The sequence below is a fragment of the Callorhinus ursinus genome, unplaced genomic scaffold (genome assembly GCF_003265705.2).
Source record: "Callorhinus ursinus isolate GAN/ISIS: 27379988/994484 unplaced genomic scaffold, GSC_fseal_2.0 scaffold13, whole genome shotgun sequence".
Taxonomy (NCBI): Eukaryota; Metazoa; Chordata; class Mammalia; order Carnivora; family Otariidae; genus Callorhinus; species Callorhinus ursinus.
This window is the reverse complement of record NW_027397075.1, coordinates 35,991,839-36,009,582: the sequence shown is the minus strand read 5'-3', so window position 1 is coordinate 36,009,582 and position 17,744 is coordinate 35,991,839. Positions and strand designations below refer to the sequence as shown.

The 17,744-nt window shown below is 38.9% G+C and overlaps 1 protein-coding gene across 4 annotated transcripts in view; it reads right to left on the bottom strand.

Annotated features, from left to right (window-relative positions):
- The window catches only part of RASAL2 (RAS protein activator like 2), a 356,954-nt gene extending 339,509 nt beyond the window's left edge, over positions 1-17,445 (bottom strand). For 2 of the 4 annotated variants that reach the window (XM_025877489.2, XM_025877491.2), the window contains exon 1: positions 16,574-17,443. In XM_025877489.2, the coding sequence (XP_025733274.1) occupies positions 16,574-16,775 (202 nt within the window). In that variant the 5' untranslated portion in view covers positions 16,776-17,443. Of the gene's footprint in view, positions 1-16,573 lie in introns of all 4 variants that reach the window. The other 2 variants (XM_073900062.1, XM_073900061.1) reach the window with 2 other exon arrangements.
- Between the last annotated feature and the right edge of the window lie 299 nt (positions 17,446-17,744).

Genomic DNA, 17,744 nt, shown 5'->3' with positions numbered 1-17,744 from the left:
TGATTGTGGCGATGGTTGCACAGTTACTAACATATTTCAAAACCTATCAAATTATACTTTAAATATGTATGGTTTGTTGCATATCAAAAACATCATATGAACTCATTTTTTTAAAGATGTATGAACTCGGGGCACCTGGGTGGCTCAGTCAGTTAAGAATCTGCCTTCAGCTCAGGTCATGATCCCAGGGTCTTGGGATCAAGCCCTGCAACAGGGCTCCCTGCTCAACGGGGAGTCTGCTTCTCTTTCTCCCTTTCCTTCTCCCTCTAACCACCCTATCCCCACTCATGCTCTAATAAAAATTAAAAAAAAAAAAGATGAACTGATAAGAACTTAAGACTATACCTCACTTCCCCTTGCTACATTGTCCATAGCTCCAAAAAAAAAAAAAAATCACAGATTTTGAGAAATTACAATCTATTAGTAGGAAAGAAGTTAAATTTCAGAACCAATTCACACACTTTACTACATATAAATCATCCTTTAAGTTTCGGAGTCCTTGAAATACAAACTTCAGGACAGGTTAAAATTATAAAGCATATGTACCACAAAGATAGCCGAGTTCAAGAGGAACTAAAAGGAAAGCAGGCAAGATCCATCAAAAGGCCACTGTTCCCAGGCTTTTAGAGAAGAACATGTGAATTCTATAAATATCCTAAAATATCTGCTATCTGGCCAAACTCTGATCAATATTTGGCTTTACTTGGCTCTATGAAAGCAGATCCTCTTTTTAGAATTAATGATATAAAAGTGGAGAGCCACCTGAAATGTAAATCCTGGAATAAATAAAGCTACATCCCAAATGAATACAACTCATGGTTCTTAAGACGGTGTGGTCTCTTAAATTTCAGTATTCTCAGTGTCTTGAACAAACAAACAACAGGCCTAGAAAGGCATGCTTTTATTTAAAAAACAATTTTCCTATTTTGTATTACTGCTAAAAATACATAAATTTTAGTTAGCTAACAGGCTTAACTTTTTTTAAATATAGCAGTATCACGGGGTGTCTGGATGATTCAGTCGGTTAAGCATTCAACTCTTGATTTCAGCTCAGGTCATGATCTCAGGGTCGTGAGATCAATCCCCCCTTTGGGCTCCACACTGAGCATGGAGCTTGCTTACAATTCTCTCTCGCCCTCTGCCCCTCCCCGCCCCAGCCATGTGCTCTCTTTCTCTCTCTAAAAAGAAACATCATACTATTCATCCACATACAGCTTTCTCATGTTGTATACAGTTAATAAAACTTGGACAATTCTACAAAGGTATTCAGAAACATTCATAACATCCAAAGCATATCCAGCAGATCAAATGTCATCAGTTTACAGTTATGGTGATACATAAAACACATAGGTAAACTACAGGTTCAAGGTTCAAATTAACAAACATCACACGTTATGCTTTTATAGTAACAGTTTGAATTTTTTATAGGTGAGAAGCCAAATTATATAGTAGTTAAGAACGTAACTCAAGAGCGAACTGCCTGGATTCAAATCCCACATCATCCACTTACTTCCTATACACCATGAGCAAGTTCCTTTACAACTCTATGACTCTGATTCCTCATCTACAAAATGAGGGTAATAAAAGTATTTACTTCATAGGGTATTCATGAAGATTAAATAAATTCATAGGTATAAAGCACCCAGAACTGTGCCTGGCTTATAATAAGCACCCAAGAAGTTTTACTTTGTCATTATTTTTGCTGCTATAATTATGCTCATGATTGGCCCCGTTACTAGAGTTAAGATTAGTATATGGGGTAATTAACACTATCACTGACAATTTAAAAAATCCGAATATATCGACTAAGAACTAATATAAAACAAGGATTTGAAAAGAGTTTTCCAAATAAAATCTAAAAATGGCCAATAAACACATGAAAAGATACTCAACACCACTAATCATTAGGGAAATGAAAATCAAAACCACAATGAGATACCACTTCACACCTACTAAGATGGCTATAATCAAAAAGAATGGAAAATAACAATAAATAAGTGTGAGCAAGAATGTGGAGACACTGGGGGCGCCTGGGTGGTTCAGTTGGTTAAGCGACTGCCTTCAGCTCAGGTCATGATCCTGGAGTCCCGGGATCGAGTCCCACATCGGGCTCCCTGCTCAGCATGGAGTCTGCTTCTCCCTCTGACCCTCTTCCCTCTTGTGCTCTCTCTCTTTCTCTCTCTCTCTAATAAATAAATAAAACCTTTAAAAAAAATGTGGAGACACTGGAACCCTTGTGTATTACTGGTAGGAATATAAAAGGGTACAGATACTGTGGAAAAGTTTGGCTGTTTCTTGAAAGGTTAAACAGAACTACCATAAGATCCAGCAATTCTACTCCTAGGTACATATCCAAAAAAACTGAAAGCAACTTCTCAATGAGATATTTGCACACCAGTGTTCACAGAAGCATTATTCACAATAACCAAGAGGTGGAAACAACCCAGGATCCACCAACAGATGAATAAACAAATATGTTATATATACTTACAATGGAAAATTATTTGGCCATTAAAAGAATGAAATTTTGATATAAGCTACAAAGATGATACATGCCACCTTGAAAACATTATGTTTAGTGAAATAAGCCACAGGACAAATATTGTATGATTCTACTTGTGTGAAGTACCTAGAATAGACAAATTCATAGAGACAGGAAGTAGAATAGAGGTTACCAGAAGGGGAAAAAGGACAGTTATTGTTTACCAGGTACAGAGTGTTTGTTGGGGATAATGAAAATAATCTGAGTATAGATAGTGCTGAGGATTACACAACATTGTGACTGTATTTTTAAAAATAACTTTTTTAAGATTTTATTTTTATGTAATCTCTATACCCAACGTGGGGTTCAAACTTACAACCCCAAGATCAAGAGTCCCATGGTCCACAGCCTGAACCAGCCAGGTGCCCCAGGACTGTATTTGAATTGTACACTTACAAATGGTTGAAATAAAATTCAGTATGTGTGTTTTACCACACACACACACACACACACACACACACACACACACACACACACACACAAAGAATCTACTGGTTATTCTATCAAGCATTTTCAACTTTTATTGCTGCAGTTCACCAATGAAGAACTCGATATCCATTCTTAACTACATAACCCTGAAAGAGGCAGAGAGGATTAATAAGACCCACTGCTAAACTCTAAAACAACTCAGAAAAGAATTAAAATGCTACTTTAAACAGCTTGTGAGGGGCACCTGGGTGACTCAGTCGTTAGGCGTCTGCCTTCAGCTCGGGTCATGATCACAGGGTCCTGGGATCGAGCCCCACATCAGGCTCCCTGCTCAGCCAGGAGCCTGCTTCTCCCTCTCCCACTCCCCCTGCTTGTGTTCCCTCTCTCGCTGTGTCTCTCTGTCAAATAAATAAATAAAAAATCTTAAAAAAAATATTTTTTAAATAAACAGCTTGTGATACATTTTAACACAAATATATTAAATTGGAAACAGTAATTATGAACTTAGATAATAAAGATAGGGTAATCTTTCCAAAAAACAAAAAAGGTACTGGATTGGAACTGATTCCAACCTTACCCAGATTCTAATCTTACTTCACCAAGAATCTTTAAAGCATTAACTATTTCATGACTACTTCCCCCCAAAATAAAGACTTACCATGTTTCACAAATTTGTTGAAAGAAAAAAAAGCAGGATATTTCAGATTGCAGGGAAAAAAGCAATTTTGTAAAAACATGTAATTTTATATAATATGCCTACAAGTAAATGCAATAACATTACTGATTATATAAGAGAAACATCATTGTTAGTTAAGTTTCAGAAAAAGAAAGATTACTGGCCAATAGCTATAACACAGTATCACCTCTTCAAGGTGACGCTCTGGCCTGACAATCAAGATTTATATCAAAAACATAACCTAAAGTGCGAGTAACTAAAAATTTCCTCTTAAGACTTTCTGACTTAAACAAAACAGCAAAAAATATGGCCCTATCAAATCTTCTGGATTACCTTTCTATTTTAATAGGAATCACCACAGATGATGCTGTTCTTTCTTAACCATGTTATCAAGCTAGATTAAAAAACAGTCATATAAATCTTCACTTCTATAAAAAGGACAACTATGAAGTTTTTATGAAACCAGAAAATACTAAAGAGAGTCTTTTCTTAGATATCAAAACATGTCTTTTGTTAGTACTGTCCTGGCCATCTTTTTCAAGGTCTGTTTGTTGCTACAAACTTATCACCAACCACCTGGGAAAATCCATTTCAAAATTGGGACATGTGTTATAAAGGCCTTGGGTTTCCTCATTCAGAGGCATTCTTGAAGTTTACAAATACAAGGCCCCTGGGTGGCTCAGTCCGTTAAGCGTCTGCCTTTGGATCAGGTCATGATCCCAGAATCCTGGGATTGAGTCCCTGCTCAGCAGGAAGCCTGCTTCTCCCTCTCCCTCTGCCCTCCCCCCTGCTCATGTTCTCTCTTTCTCTCTCACTGACTCTCTCGCTTGCTCTCAAATAAATCTTAAAAAAAAAATTTACAAATACAAAGAATTGTATGTAGTGAAGCCCAAGGGAATCATGGGAGCAAGATATTTATATTTTATATCCTGCCCAAATTTAATTTAAACAAAATTTCCTACAAGCCACCACAAATATTAACTAGATACAGGATTCCTAGTTTCACTTTCAAACTGCTCTATATCATTGTCAAAAGTTAAACTACTTTGTTCCTTTCTAAGTTTGCTCCTTTCTGACTTAGTAAGGCAAGCTTATGATTATATAATAATCATAAAATTATTATACTAAATAAAACAGCTAAATGATAAAAGAAAATGTGGGTATGATTCCAACTATATAGAATTCTGGAAAAGGCAAACTATGGTGACAGTAAAAATATCAGTGGTTGCCATGGGGTAGGGGGTAGGGGATATGAAGAGATGAGTAAACAAGAGCACAGAGGATAAAGGCAGTGAAAATATTCTGTAGGAGGGTCACCTGGCGGCTCAGTGAATGGAGCATGCCACTCTTGATCTCAGGGTTCTGAGCTGGAGCCCCATGTTGGTATGGAGATTACTTAAAAAATAAAATCAAGGGGCGCCTGGGTGGCTCAGTTGGTTAAGCAGCTGCCTTCGGCTCAGGTCATGATCCCAGGGTCCTGGGATCGAGCCCCACGTCCGGCTCCCTGCTCGGCGGAAAGCCTGCTTCTTCTCCCTCTCCCTCTGCCTGCCACTCTGCCTGCTTGTGCTGTCTCTCTCTCTCTGTCGAATAAATAAATAAAAAATCTTTAAAAAAAATAAATAAATAAAATAAAATCAAGAGAAAAAAGAAAAGAAAAGAAAAAGAAATTGTATGAAACCACCAAAAAATAAATAAATAAATAAATAAAATCAAAAGGAAGGAAGGGAGGGTGGGAGGGAAGGAAGGAGGATGGAAGAAAGGAAGGAAGGAAAAGAAAGGAAAGGAGAAAAAGAAAGATTGATTGATTCTGTATGATACTAAAATAGTAGATACATGTCACTCATTTGTCCAAACCCACAAAATTTATACACCAAGAGTGAACCCTAGTATGAACTACAGACTTTGCCTGATAATGATGTGTTAATGTAGGTTCATCAACTGTAACAAATGTGTCACTCTGGTCACAGATGTTGATATTCGGGGAGGTTATGCAGATGTCGGGACAAGGAATATATGGTAAATCTCCATACCTTCCTCTCAATTTTGCTGTGAATCTAAATCTGTTCTAAAAAAAAAAGTACTTAAAAAAAAAGAAAATTTGGTTAATTGGTTAATTGTCTATATAAACTATTTTCCAGAGTCTAATTCATTTTCCTACCCTTTTTTTCTGAAGAAAAGATTTTCAGTTAATTTTGTCATTAATGTTCATTCTTGTTGCCATTCCTTGAATTAGGCTTTGTGTGACATAATAAACCTCCCTAGAATATACCTAAATTAAACCCATGCTAAAACCTCGTACTATAAAGTACTATATAAGACATACCTTAGTCGTTCATCCAGCTAAAACTAAATGAACTTATATTCAAACCATGTTCAAAAGAATTTTGGGGGCATCTGGGTGGCTCAGTTGGTGAAGCATCTGCCTTTGGCTCGGGTCATGATCTCAGGGTCCTGGGATCAAGCTCCGCATCCGGCTCCCTGCTCAGCGGGGAGTCTGCTTCTCCCTCTCCCTCTGCTGCTTGCCCTGCTTGTGCTCTCTCCGTCAAATAAATAAATAAATCTTAAAAAAAAAAAAAGAATTTTCATGAATGTCACTTCCTTCTTAATACTCTGAGAAACCAAGAGTAGAAGGAGGACATCAACAGCTGAGAGGAAAGCCACCAACTATGTTCTTAGAGTATTTGAACCATTATGTGTCTATGTCAGGTTATTTCAGTTGGACTCTAACATAATATAAATAAAGCCACGGTCATGGATTTGACCCTTAGCAGACCAACTGCTTTGACTCTATACTCATGCCCTTCCCTCTTTCATTTGGAAATATGCCATTAATGAAAAGGAATACCATTGGAAAACAACTCCATTTTTTGAAGGGCAGTGTTATTAGCATTAGAACTCTGAGGACTTCTAATACGTGCTAAATAATGCTTAAGGCACTATATGAAATCTACACAAAAATACTTCAATATGTTGAAAGTAGCAATACAGAAGTAGGATTTAAATTATGGGCCATAATTTCATATATTTGTGGTAGGAATTGCTTTCCAGGAAGGTCACACCAATTTGGCACCAAGTCTCAGGCCTTTAAAGACACACTCTTCAGGGCACCTGGGTGGCTCAGTCGTTAAGCGTTTGCCTTCAGCTCAGGTCATGATCCCAGGGTCCTGGGATCGAGCCCCACACTGGGCTTCCTGCTCGGTGGTAAGCTGCTTCTCCCTCTCCCACTCCCCCTGCTTGTGTTCCCTCTCTCGCTGTGTCTCTCTCTGTCAAATAAGTAAATAAAATCTTAAAAAAAAAAAAAAAGACATACTCTTCTAGTAATTCAGCCTAAGGGAACAGTGAGAAGTTCAATTCAAAGACTTGTGCACAAAGACAATCAGTAGACTATAAATATATATATTTTTGGGAAAATGTTAATGTCTAAAATAGGATAATGGTTAAATAAGTTACATTAAATTATACTCATCAACAAATTATATTTTCATATTATAAAGGCTTAGTAATAAAACAGTGTGATACTGACATATCAATATAGACAGACCAATAGAATAGAGTAGAAAATCTTGAAAGAAACAAAACATATAAATGGTAGTCTACCAAAGGATAGAGAAGTCATCTTAAACCAGTGGAGAAAAGATGAGTTATTCAACAAATGGTGTTAGGACAACTGGAAAGCCATCTTTCTAAAAATAAAATTGTATCTATATCTCATACCTTATAGCAGGATGAATTCCAAATGGATCAAAGATTTAAGTATAAAAAATGAAAACAAAGAAGTACTTGACAAACCATGGAAGAATTATTTTATAACCTCAGAATAGGAAAGGCCATGCTAACTATAACATAAAAACAAAGAGCCATAAAAGAGCGGATACATTCAACTGCATGAAAATAATTTTCTTATAGAGAGGGAAAGAAAAGACAAATGAAAATACTGGTAACTCATTACAGATAAAAGCCTCTTTATTTAATAAGGAGTTCCTACAAATCACTAGGAAAAAGATCCAACAACCCAATAAAAATGGGCAAAAGATATGTACAATTCACAGAAAAGGATGTATTTAAATGGCTCTGTAAGACAATTAATGTAAAAGATATGAAAAATTAAATTTAAAACTATTTTCATCAATTAGATTGTCATATTCAAAAATTCTTGATAATTCCCTATGTGTAGAGAGATAGGCATTCTCATACACTGCTGGCAAAATATAAATAGTTACAACCTATAACAAGAGCAATTTGGAAATATCTTTCAAAATTACAAGTACACATATCTTTGACCTAGCGATTCTATATGAACTTTTCTTAAAAAAATATTCATACACAAGCAAAATGCCTTATATTCAAGATTATTCACTGTATTATCACTTGTACCAGCAAAACTTGGGGACTGGTTAAATAAATTATGATTCATTCAGGCATTATGCAGCCACAAAAAGAATGAGGAACTGCTTTACAAACTAACAGGAAACTATGTCAAAAATATATTAATAAGTGTGTAGAGAGAGGGGATGTGAGGCAGGAATAACACAAGGTGCTGATAAATTCCTTTAACGGGTTATCATTTGTATAAAAAAGGAGAAAAAAGCAATACACACAGTAAAAACTATGATAATATCAATTCAGATATAAAGCAATTAACAACTGGCTCCAGACCCCCAGAACTCCCAGCCAACTTCCTTTGCGGACCTGCTCCAGTCCATTCATTAACCTCAAAAAAAACATGACCTTACATTTTTGTGAACGAAATTTCTTGGACCCCACTCTTGGTGGAGTTTTCACATATCTATCTATTTATATGTTTCTCTGGGCAGGGAATAGGTATGCGAGCATACACAAGAATTTCAAACATTTATTGATTGTGTGGAGTGAACGATTGCCTGCCAGATGGTAAGTGAGGGGTATGGAGGAGGGGTGACAGAGATCTCACGGAATATCTTTTTATAATTTTTGAATATTGGAAAGATGGAAATGTTTACCTATGTTTTTAATTAAATTTAAAAATAAAAATATATTTGAAAAAGTTTTAAACATTTTTAAAAACCTAAGAAAATACAGTTAGAAACAAGGGAGGATTTAAAATAATATGCAATGATACCAAATACATACAAAAAAGTACATTTTTGCACATAAAAGACAAGGATAAAATACAACAAAATATTAAAAGAAGAGTTATATCTGAGGTATAATTACAGGTGACTTTAATTTTCCTTGGCTTTTCCTATAATTCAAATTCTTTACATTAAGCACTATTATACTCATAATAAGAAAAAAGCTATTAATTTTTTAATGCTATGAATCAGAGAGGTCAGAAATTTAAAAAGGCAGAAACTTATTAGGTATTATCCAGGTTTCTAAGCATCATAAATGAAACATTCAAATTTCCTTAAAACATCCAATTACAGAATAAAGAATTTATGGATAAAAAATTTAGAGATGAAAAATTATTTAATCTGTCCTCTGCTCTACCTCTTAACAATCACATTATGAGATTATTCTCATCCTCCTACTTTCTGGATGTTTTGTCCATTTTTGTTTTCTGTTACCTAGGTAATGGTACTTCCAGCATTTCCCTTAAAGACTGTGAAACTAACAATCTGGTATTTCTCACTGTCCAGTTTTCCTGACCTTCAGTTTTGAAAGGCCATCTCCCTAAGGGAAAGCAGTAAGATCTAGAAGCTAAAACAGGAGGCTGAGGAATCTGAGGTTAGAGTTCTAATCCTGACAAACTGTGGAATTTGTCTCCAATTTTGGTAATAAGCTAAACTTCCTGATCCAGTTTCCTCAATGAGGTAACTTAAAGGATTGTTTTGAAAATATTTAGGACTATCAACTTTAAAGTTTTCTTTAGCTTTCCACACTATTCTTTTGAATTTTGTTTTCTTGCCTTATGTCAAATATTTTCCTTTGTAAATTTTTGCTCTCCCAAACAGTATCTGCAAGTGTTACCAGTCTTTTCCACCCAGGAGTCCGGTAAGGGGTAGTTTTAGAAAGTCTACTGAAAATGACACAATGTGAACAGAACTTGAGCAATGTTGAAGACAATTTATGGTGGCATAAGAATGTAATCAGGGGGCGCCTGGGTGGCTCAGTTGGTTAAGCCACTGCCTTCAGCTCAGGTCATGATACTGGAGTCCCGGGATCGAGTCCCGCATCGGGCTCCCTGCTCGGCAGGGAGTCTGCTTCTCCCTCTGACCCAACCCCCTCTCATGCTCTCTCTCTCTCTCTCTCTCATTCTCTCAAATAAATAAATAAAATTAAAAAAAAAAAGAATGCAATCAGGATCTAAATCGGACTCTTATGAGCAAAGGAGACTCGGGCAATGAATTAATGTAACCAACACTTGGTGGGAAGGCAAAACTCTGACTCCTAACATCCAAACCTACTATAGAGATAAGATGATAAATTCTGTATCATAGCCTAGCAAATGAAGTTTTGTCATGCCTTCAAGGGTTCAATTTTAATTTTGTTTACAGCAGACCCACTAACACTACCTGGACCTCAGCACATCTTCTTTTCTACCACTTGCATATCAGGTACTTCTTGATGGCTGCCTTCTCATTAGAAAATAAGCTACATTAAATTTGCAAGGGGTTCTCTACCTACAAGTCTTGCGAAGCACTTGATAGCCTTTGGGAAGAAAGGGGTTTTTACAAACATCAGAGAGCAATTATCCCTCTGCCAAGACAGGGTGAAGCAATTTCAGTAGTGCCCTCAGCACACTTCAAACTCCTCCTCCTGGTTAACAAGACCAAACACCTCTCTTGTTACTTAAAAGTTATTCCAATAGGGAGGGACAAGGTAGCAGACAACTGAATTTTTTCTGGATTAACTCAGGCATTAGTTGAATGCTTTTTTGTGGTCCACCTACTTGAAAAGGTGATCAAATCACTCTGTGCCACTGAAGAGAGCAACTGCAAAGAACAATTACATAAACCCTCTGCTTCAACTTACCTCATCCTTCTTTCTAATGAAAGAAAGCATTAGAAACCACTGCCCTGCCACCACTTCCTTAGTAATCTCAGTAAAACCTATGTGCTTTGTCATGTGAATTCCTTTTTTTCCTTAGCAAGTCAGAGAAATTTATTTCATTCAACATGAGACACAACTGTACCTCATTTTTTAAAGTACATGCACTGAATTTTATGATGTAGAAAAGATAAAGACACTCTTTATAAGTGAACTATTCTCAAACAGGTGCACTCTAGAACTTTGCATTATTTATGTCAGAAAATTTGTACATATCCTCAATTTCATACCTCTAATTCCTAAACCCAAAAAGCTCTGAAAACACTGTCTTCATAACTTGTTTAGCAGTAAAATCTGACCCTCACTGACATAACACTATTTATAGTCTTAAACCATACTTAGTGTGGATTTTTACTTAACTACAGGAATATTAATATGATTGATTCCTGGATGTTGCTCCAGACCCCATTAGGGGGTTATGTCACTGTGTATATATATACATTTTCTAAAATCAAAAAAATTTTGAATTCTGAAGCACTCTAGTCCTAATGGTTATGGAAAAGAGATTATGAATGTATAGTTCTATTCTTCAAAAATACTTTCATTCTTTGAAAATGAAATAGCAATAAACCAACATGATAGAGGGTAGGAAAATACTAAGATATGATAAAGGAAATCGTACATGTCTCTAACATTAACGGGACATACAATTTAAATAAGATATACTAATTTTCTCTCAAAGAAAAAAAAGGAGGGGCTATTTGAAATCAATATAATTTAAAATAAACAGTATATTCCTAGGCATTCTTGATAGTTCTCTCTTGTTTCAGTGAACTGTCTACTCCTAATGTACATAAAATGTATTGGGAAATTAATGTATCAACCTTCAAAGCTAATGCCACATCCTAAGTATTGAACTCAAGCTTACAATCCCAAGAATTGTTAAAATATTAATAATCATTATAAAAGTTCAATTTATAGTATTTGAGGAAATTAAAACACTTAAGTAACATGAACATGTTTTGGGATGTACTGAGTACACATTCACTGATTTTCTTCAAGCAATCAATTAGCTAGAGCACACAAAACTTCAACAATTTCATTCATCCACACATTAATACAAAACAGAAGTCAAGCATGGGGTACATATTTAAGACATGTAAGAATGAATAATTCACTGAGAATATTGAAAGTTAATTATGTTAAGAACATTCCTTGTAAGGCCAGTGAATTAATGACATCTTCATACTACACCAAAATGAAACAACTTCCTGGACTTGTTACTGGTTACAGTGTTTTAAGTAAATATAGAGGCATATTCTCTAAAAATGCAATGAAACATATCTCATCCTTTATCTTAATTCATGAAACATAAGCAAAACTATTTACTACAAACAGGGAAAACTGTCCACCATCAACTCATATGGAGTTCATGAGAAATTCTTACCAAATTCTCATTGTCACATTTCCAGAATTATATGGTATATGATGCAGTATGATTCTTTTTCTCTTCTGCTTGCTGAAATAGTACCAGCCTTTAGAAAATTTCCAGCAGATCCCTATCAGTCATCAATAAACAATGAGCTATATGCTAGCTTAATGTTAAGCACTAATGTTGATGTTATTTATTTTATTAAGTGAATATTTTAGATAAGTCCTGTTTATACTACTAAAATCAAAACCATATGATTGCTTGGTGAGCACTTTAGTGTGATAACTATATTTCCCCTCTAGCTATCCGAGGGCACATCTGTGCACACACTTGCAGACCTGTTGTGCTGATGGCTGCGAAGCTCCAACGCAGGCACTACTAGAGACTGGTATCTTCAGTTTCTCCCAGTGTCCTACACTCGCTGTCCATTCGTGGTAAAGTAGTTAATTTTAATGTTCTCATTGTTTACCAGAAAGCACAGACAGTGAGGCTGGCTTTGCCTCTCCCGTTTCCTTTTGCTAGGCTGCTGCGCTTTTTCAGCCAATTGACTTTGCTTTGAGGCTATAAATATCTGAAAAATGTTCTGCATTTGATGCTCTTGGATTCTGCATCCATATTTAGCTGTTTGTGGCATGCCTTTGTTTAAGCTACTCTGCCACCCATACAATCAGTCAGGTTGAGATCTGGACGGTCAAAGGACGCATGGATCAACATTCAACAGACACTGACTATGAGCAAGGTACCAATCTGCTAGACACGGTGACGATGAAGGGGTGGCAAGATAGGAATACAAAGACAAACAAGACAGACTTCCTGGTATCAAATATTTATAGTCTTGACAGGGCATGGGCACAACTTATAATAAAACTGTAATAAAACAAATGGAAATAAAACAAATAGAACATTTTACAACTAAAAGAAAATGAAGGCCAGGGCAGCGTATTTTCTCTTAGCTATGTCTCAATGATAAGCATTTGTGTTCTAAGTATACATCTACCTATTATAAAGCTGGGACAGATTCCAGAAAAAGCTTTCCAATCCTGGCAATACACAAAACTCTAAATATGTTTTATCAATAAAATAGTCGACAGCAAGCTCAAAACAGTGCCTAGTCTTCAAATTTCATGAGGCAAACTAATAAAATATTATTTCCAAAAGTTTCTGTTAAGGTATTCAGGTTGGGGGGGGCTGTTACTGGCATTTATTTACTTGTTTGCTTGTTGATTTCAAACATAAGTGTATGGTAGGGGCGCCTGGGAGGCTCAGTCGGTTGAGTGTCTGCCTTTGGCTCAGGCCATGATCCCAGGGTCCTGGGATCAGGCTCCCTGCTCTGCGGGAAGTCTGCTTCTCCCTCTCCCACTCCCCCTGCTTGTGTTCCTTCTCTCGCTGTCTCTCTCTGTCAAATAAATAAATAAAATATTTAAAAAAGAAAATAAAAGCTCTTGACCTGAAAACAAACAAACAAACAAAAAAACATATGTATATGGTAGAGGATGTGAATCATAGCCAGAAGCCAGGAGCACTTAATACAGCTCCTTCCTTTGTACCTTTTTAAAATCCACATGGCTATTTCAGGTTAGTGCTCAAAACTGAATAAGCTTCACCTGAGCAAGATCCCCTTTTCCCCCACCTTCCTATCTTGTCAAAACATTCCAAACAAATATACATCTGCCCTCAACATTCCTGCTTTCACAACTAAGTTCACTGACCTTTTGATAAAAGTGCTCCCCAGAAGCCCCTGACAATCATGATTTAAACTCATTAAGGGCTTTCTTGAAGCCTGTCCCCAAGAGTCAGACAGGAATTGGTAGGCTAAGTTGTAGGTAAAATAATAGGGCAGGCCACAGAATCAGACAACTCTATAGCTAAAATGGACCACAGATACCAATTAGTCCAGATTCTACATTTTATATAGAAACCTAGAGCCAGAGTTAAAATTACTTACCCAAAGTTAGACAACCAATTTGTGGCAAAGAGAGAAAAAAAAAACCCGGTTCTCAATCCCCAGTCGTATACTCTAGACTAGGTTCCCAGTTTCTGAATTTCTTTTAAAAACATTAGACCACACTCATCAAAGGTCTCCTTAAATTGCGTGAAAGAACCTAAATGTTCCAAAACAATCAGAATTGTGAACACACAAAACAAACAAGTAAACAACAAAAAAAACCCAAAAATGAACTAGTGTTTTCCAAACTGATTTTCTACATTCTATTATTTTTACTTCAAAGCTGTTCAAAGAGTTATGCAATAGGCAACTTAAAAACTAGCTAAGGACACAGAAAAGCCCAGAATCGTTCAGATAGTTTTGGAATATTTACATCAAACTAAGACAACAAAGGAGTATCCAGGATGAGTGGCCTTAGAGGAAGGAAAGTAGTAGTACTAAACAGTAAATAAAAACAACATCTGGTTAATTGATAGGGAAGACAAAAAAATTACAATGCAGTGGAAAGTCTGCAACTTGACACTGAAATGCACAGTACATATGTGTGTGAGAAGAGAATATATGTACATATATTTATCCATATATACTTAAGAATATCCACAAATCCATGTGTGTATATATGTATACACACCCCTCACAAATCTACCCCTAAAAATGAACAAAAACATGCACATATTTTTTTTTTTTAAGATTTTATTTACCTATTTGACAGAGAGAGACATAGCGAGAGAGGGAACACAAGCAGGGGGAGTGGGAGAGGGAGAAGCAGGCCTCCTGCGGGGCAGGTAGCCCGATGCGGGGCTGGATCCCGGGACCCTGGGATCATGACCTGAGCTGAAGGCAGACGCTTAACGACTGAGCCACCCAGGCGCCCAATATGCACATATTTTTATGGGTTACACGCAAAGAACAGTAATTTACGCTAGGTCTGGAATACCCAAACAGAATAGTTTTGGACACTGAAATATCATATATTCTTACAGTAACATGGCCTATCTCTAACTTTATGTAAAAAACAATATGCCAAAGAAATGTAGAAGGATAAAAAGGAGGATAGGATGGGAAAACGTAATAATATATTCTAATTCAAGCTCATTTTCAGGTTCTCATCAACCTTTGTCATAAGCTATCGGGTAAGTGGGATCGGCAGGTGGATGGAAAATCAGGCACTAAAGTTTTTAATCTCCTGAGAATGAACTGGGTGACCTTGCATCATCTCCTACTTCTTTGCTTTAATTCTTTCAGGTGCTTAGAATAACATCAAAAACCATGTATAAACATCAAGCAAAATATAAAATGGTACAAATATAAATCCTTAAGAACTGGTTGTAAGAACTACAGGATTTTTAAAACTGAAAGGGCCATTAAGAGATTATTAATCCAATTCATTAATTTTACAGATGAAGAATCAGAGGCTTAAAAAAAAAAAAAAGTTACCTGATCTACCCCAAATCACAGAGCCACTTATTGGCAGAACCAAGACAAAAACTCAAATCTCTGAACTCCTTGTTCTGTGATCTTTCTGATAGTGATGGACTTGAAGTCTTGAAATCAACTGAACTATCCAGAGAGATAACTTCTAAGTCTTGGTCACTCCTGAATAGTAAATATATACCCGCTTCAGAAGATTGAAGGAAAAAAGCATAATGTACTTGATCACTAGAGGCTTAGATGCACATGACTGGAGGATAACATCTTAACATTGTCTTTGATCCCAGGTGCTTCAAATTTGCCCTCTTATATTCAGCCACATCACTAATGTCTTGTGTTCACGTGAGTTAAGTGATAAACATCTTGACGTTTTAATATTTTGGGAAGCCACAGCTCAGTCCTGAATTCCAGGCTATAAATCCTTGGGCTAGGAGTTTTCAAAACTGGCATGGTTTTAATGCTGCCACAAGGCTCACCCTAACAGAATATCATCATTCAGTTTTAATTAAAGAGGTGGTTGCTAGGAATGCAGAAAGGGAAAGTTTTAGTGTGTTCATCACTTTTAACTTGCTGAGTAGCAACCCAGTCACTTTACAAAGAACCAGAAACAATAGTGCAATCTGACACAATCCACACCCCTTGGACTAAGTGGTTGCCTTTAGGAGAATGAGGTTCAGAAAGAGGTTATAGATTAGTCTGTTCCCACCAAATAAATATTTTTGGTTATTCTATTTTATTTTATTATCTTATCCACTGCTAAGCTATTTCATAGTATCTTAGTTTCCAGCCTTGCCTCACTCAAGAGAAAGAAATGAAACTGTTCGCTTGATTTCATGGTGTGTTCCATCAGACCTCCCTGAAATCGGTTGACAGTTCCCTTTGAAGTTATCACCTAATATATCAGTCTGCGTAGCTCAACTCCACCTTAAACTTCCTGCAGGTGTCTGGAAAGGTCCAAAGACCATACTGAATGACATCTCTCTACTCAAGCGCTAGCCTGGAGAAACTTGTCAGAAACGCACGCCGGAACAAAAAGGGATGTGGGAAACTGACCCAGAATGGATGGGGACTGAGAATAGGACTTGAGGCTAGGGATGAATTTCAGCCACAGCAAAAACACCAGCCTCTAGGATGGCCTGTGGTCCTTACCGTACACCCGGACCCAGCTCTGTTGCTGGCACACGGACTCCAGAAGGATCCGATCCAACATGCCACCAGCCACGGCCCCACCGACTGGGACAACCGCTTCTAGCTCCTCCGGGGGTAGCGGCGAGTCGGACTCCAGTCCTGGGAACATCTCCGGCCAGGACAGCGCCTCCGCGGCTCCTCCGGACGACGGGGAGAGCTCCATGGTGCCCCGGAGGGACAAGGCGGCGGCGGCGGCGGGGAGGGCGCGCGACTCCGCGCCCTGCCTGCGGGAAAGGGAGGAGGAGAGCGCAGCGGCGGGGGCAAGGACCGGAGCGGCAGCCGGCACGGACGCGGCTCACCTCCTTCCCCGCAGCCCACTGCCCGCGGCTCCGGCGCTGCAGCCCACCTGCAGCCGGCGGGCGGGACCCAGGCCGGGAGGCGGATCCAGCGTGGCCCCGGCCGGGGGTGGGTCCGGGCTCAGGTGTGGGTCCCTCCCGGGAGGGGACGTGGAAAGACCCGGGAGGGGCGGCTCGCCCGCCTGCCCCCGCGGATCCGCCTTCCTCAAACCCCAGCCGGCGTCTCTCGCGGCCAGATCGGGCTGGGGCTGGGGATGGAGTGGGGCCGGGCAGGGCAGGGCAGGGCTGGGGGCGTCGCCGCCAGGGGCCGCCCCCTCTGACCGGCTCCCGCCGCCGCCGCCTCAGAGGGTCGGAGTGTCCGCTCCCTCAGGGAAGGGGGGCGGTGGCCCCGGGTTCTCGCCCGCCAGTCCTCGGCCCCCACCCCAGGAATGAGCCGGCCCGCCCCCCTAACTCTCAGGCCACGGCTCCCGCCGCGGCTCCGGCTACGCCGCCACCGATCCCACAAGCCCGGCAGCCGCGGCGGCGGCAGGCGGCATCCCAGGGTGATAGGCCGGAGCAATCGAGGGCCGAGGGCCTGGCCGCGTGTGCAATCGAGTAACGAAGCGGAGGAGGAACTGCCACCGAAGGCAGGAAAAATCGGACACCGAATTATTCATCTGGCCAGTCCCGCCTACTTTCTAAAGACCCTCTACCCGACCGCCCAGTAGCGCGCGGTCAGGGTCTCCAGAGCTGCGGCTGAAAGTGGGGACGGCGTGGGGAGGCGGGGTGGAAAAGGGGTGCGGGAAATTTAAAAAGAAAGAAAAAGAGCTTCCCTTCCCCTCTTTCCACCTCTTATC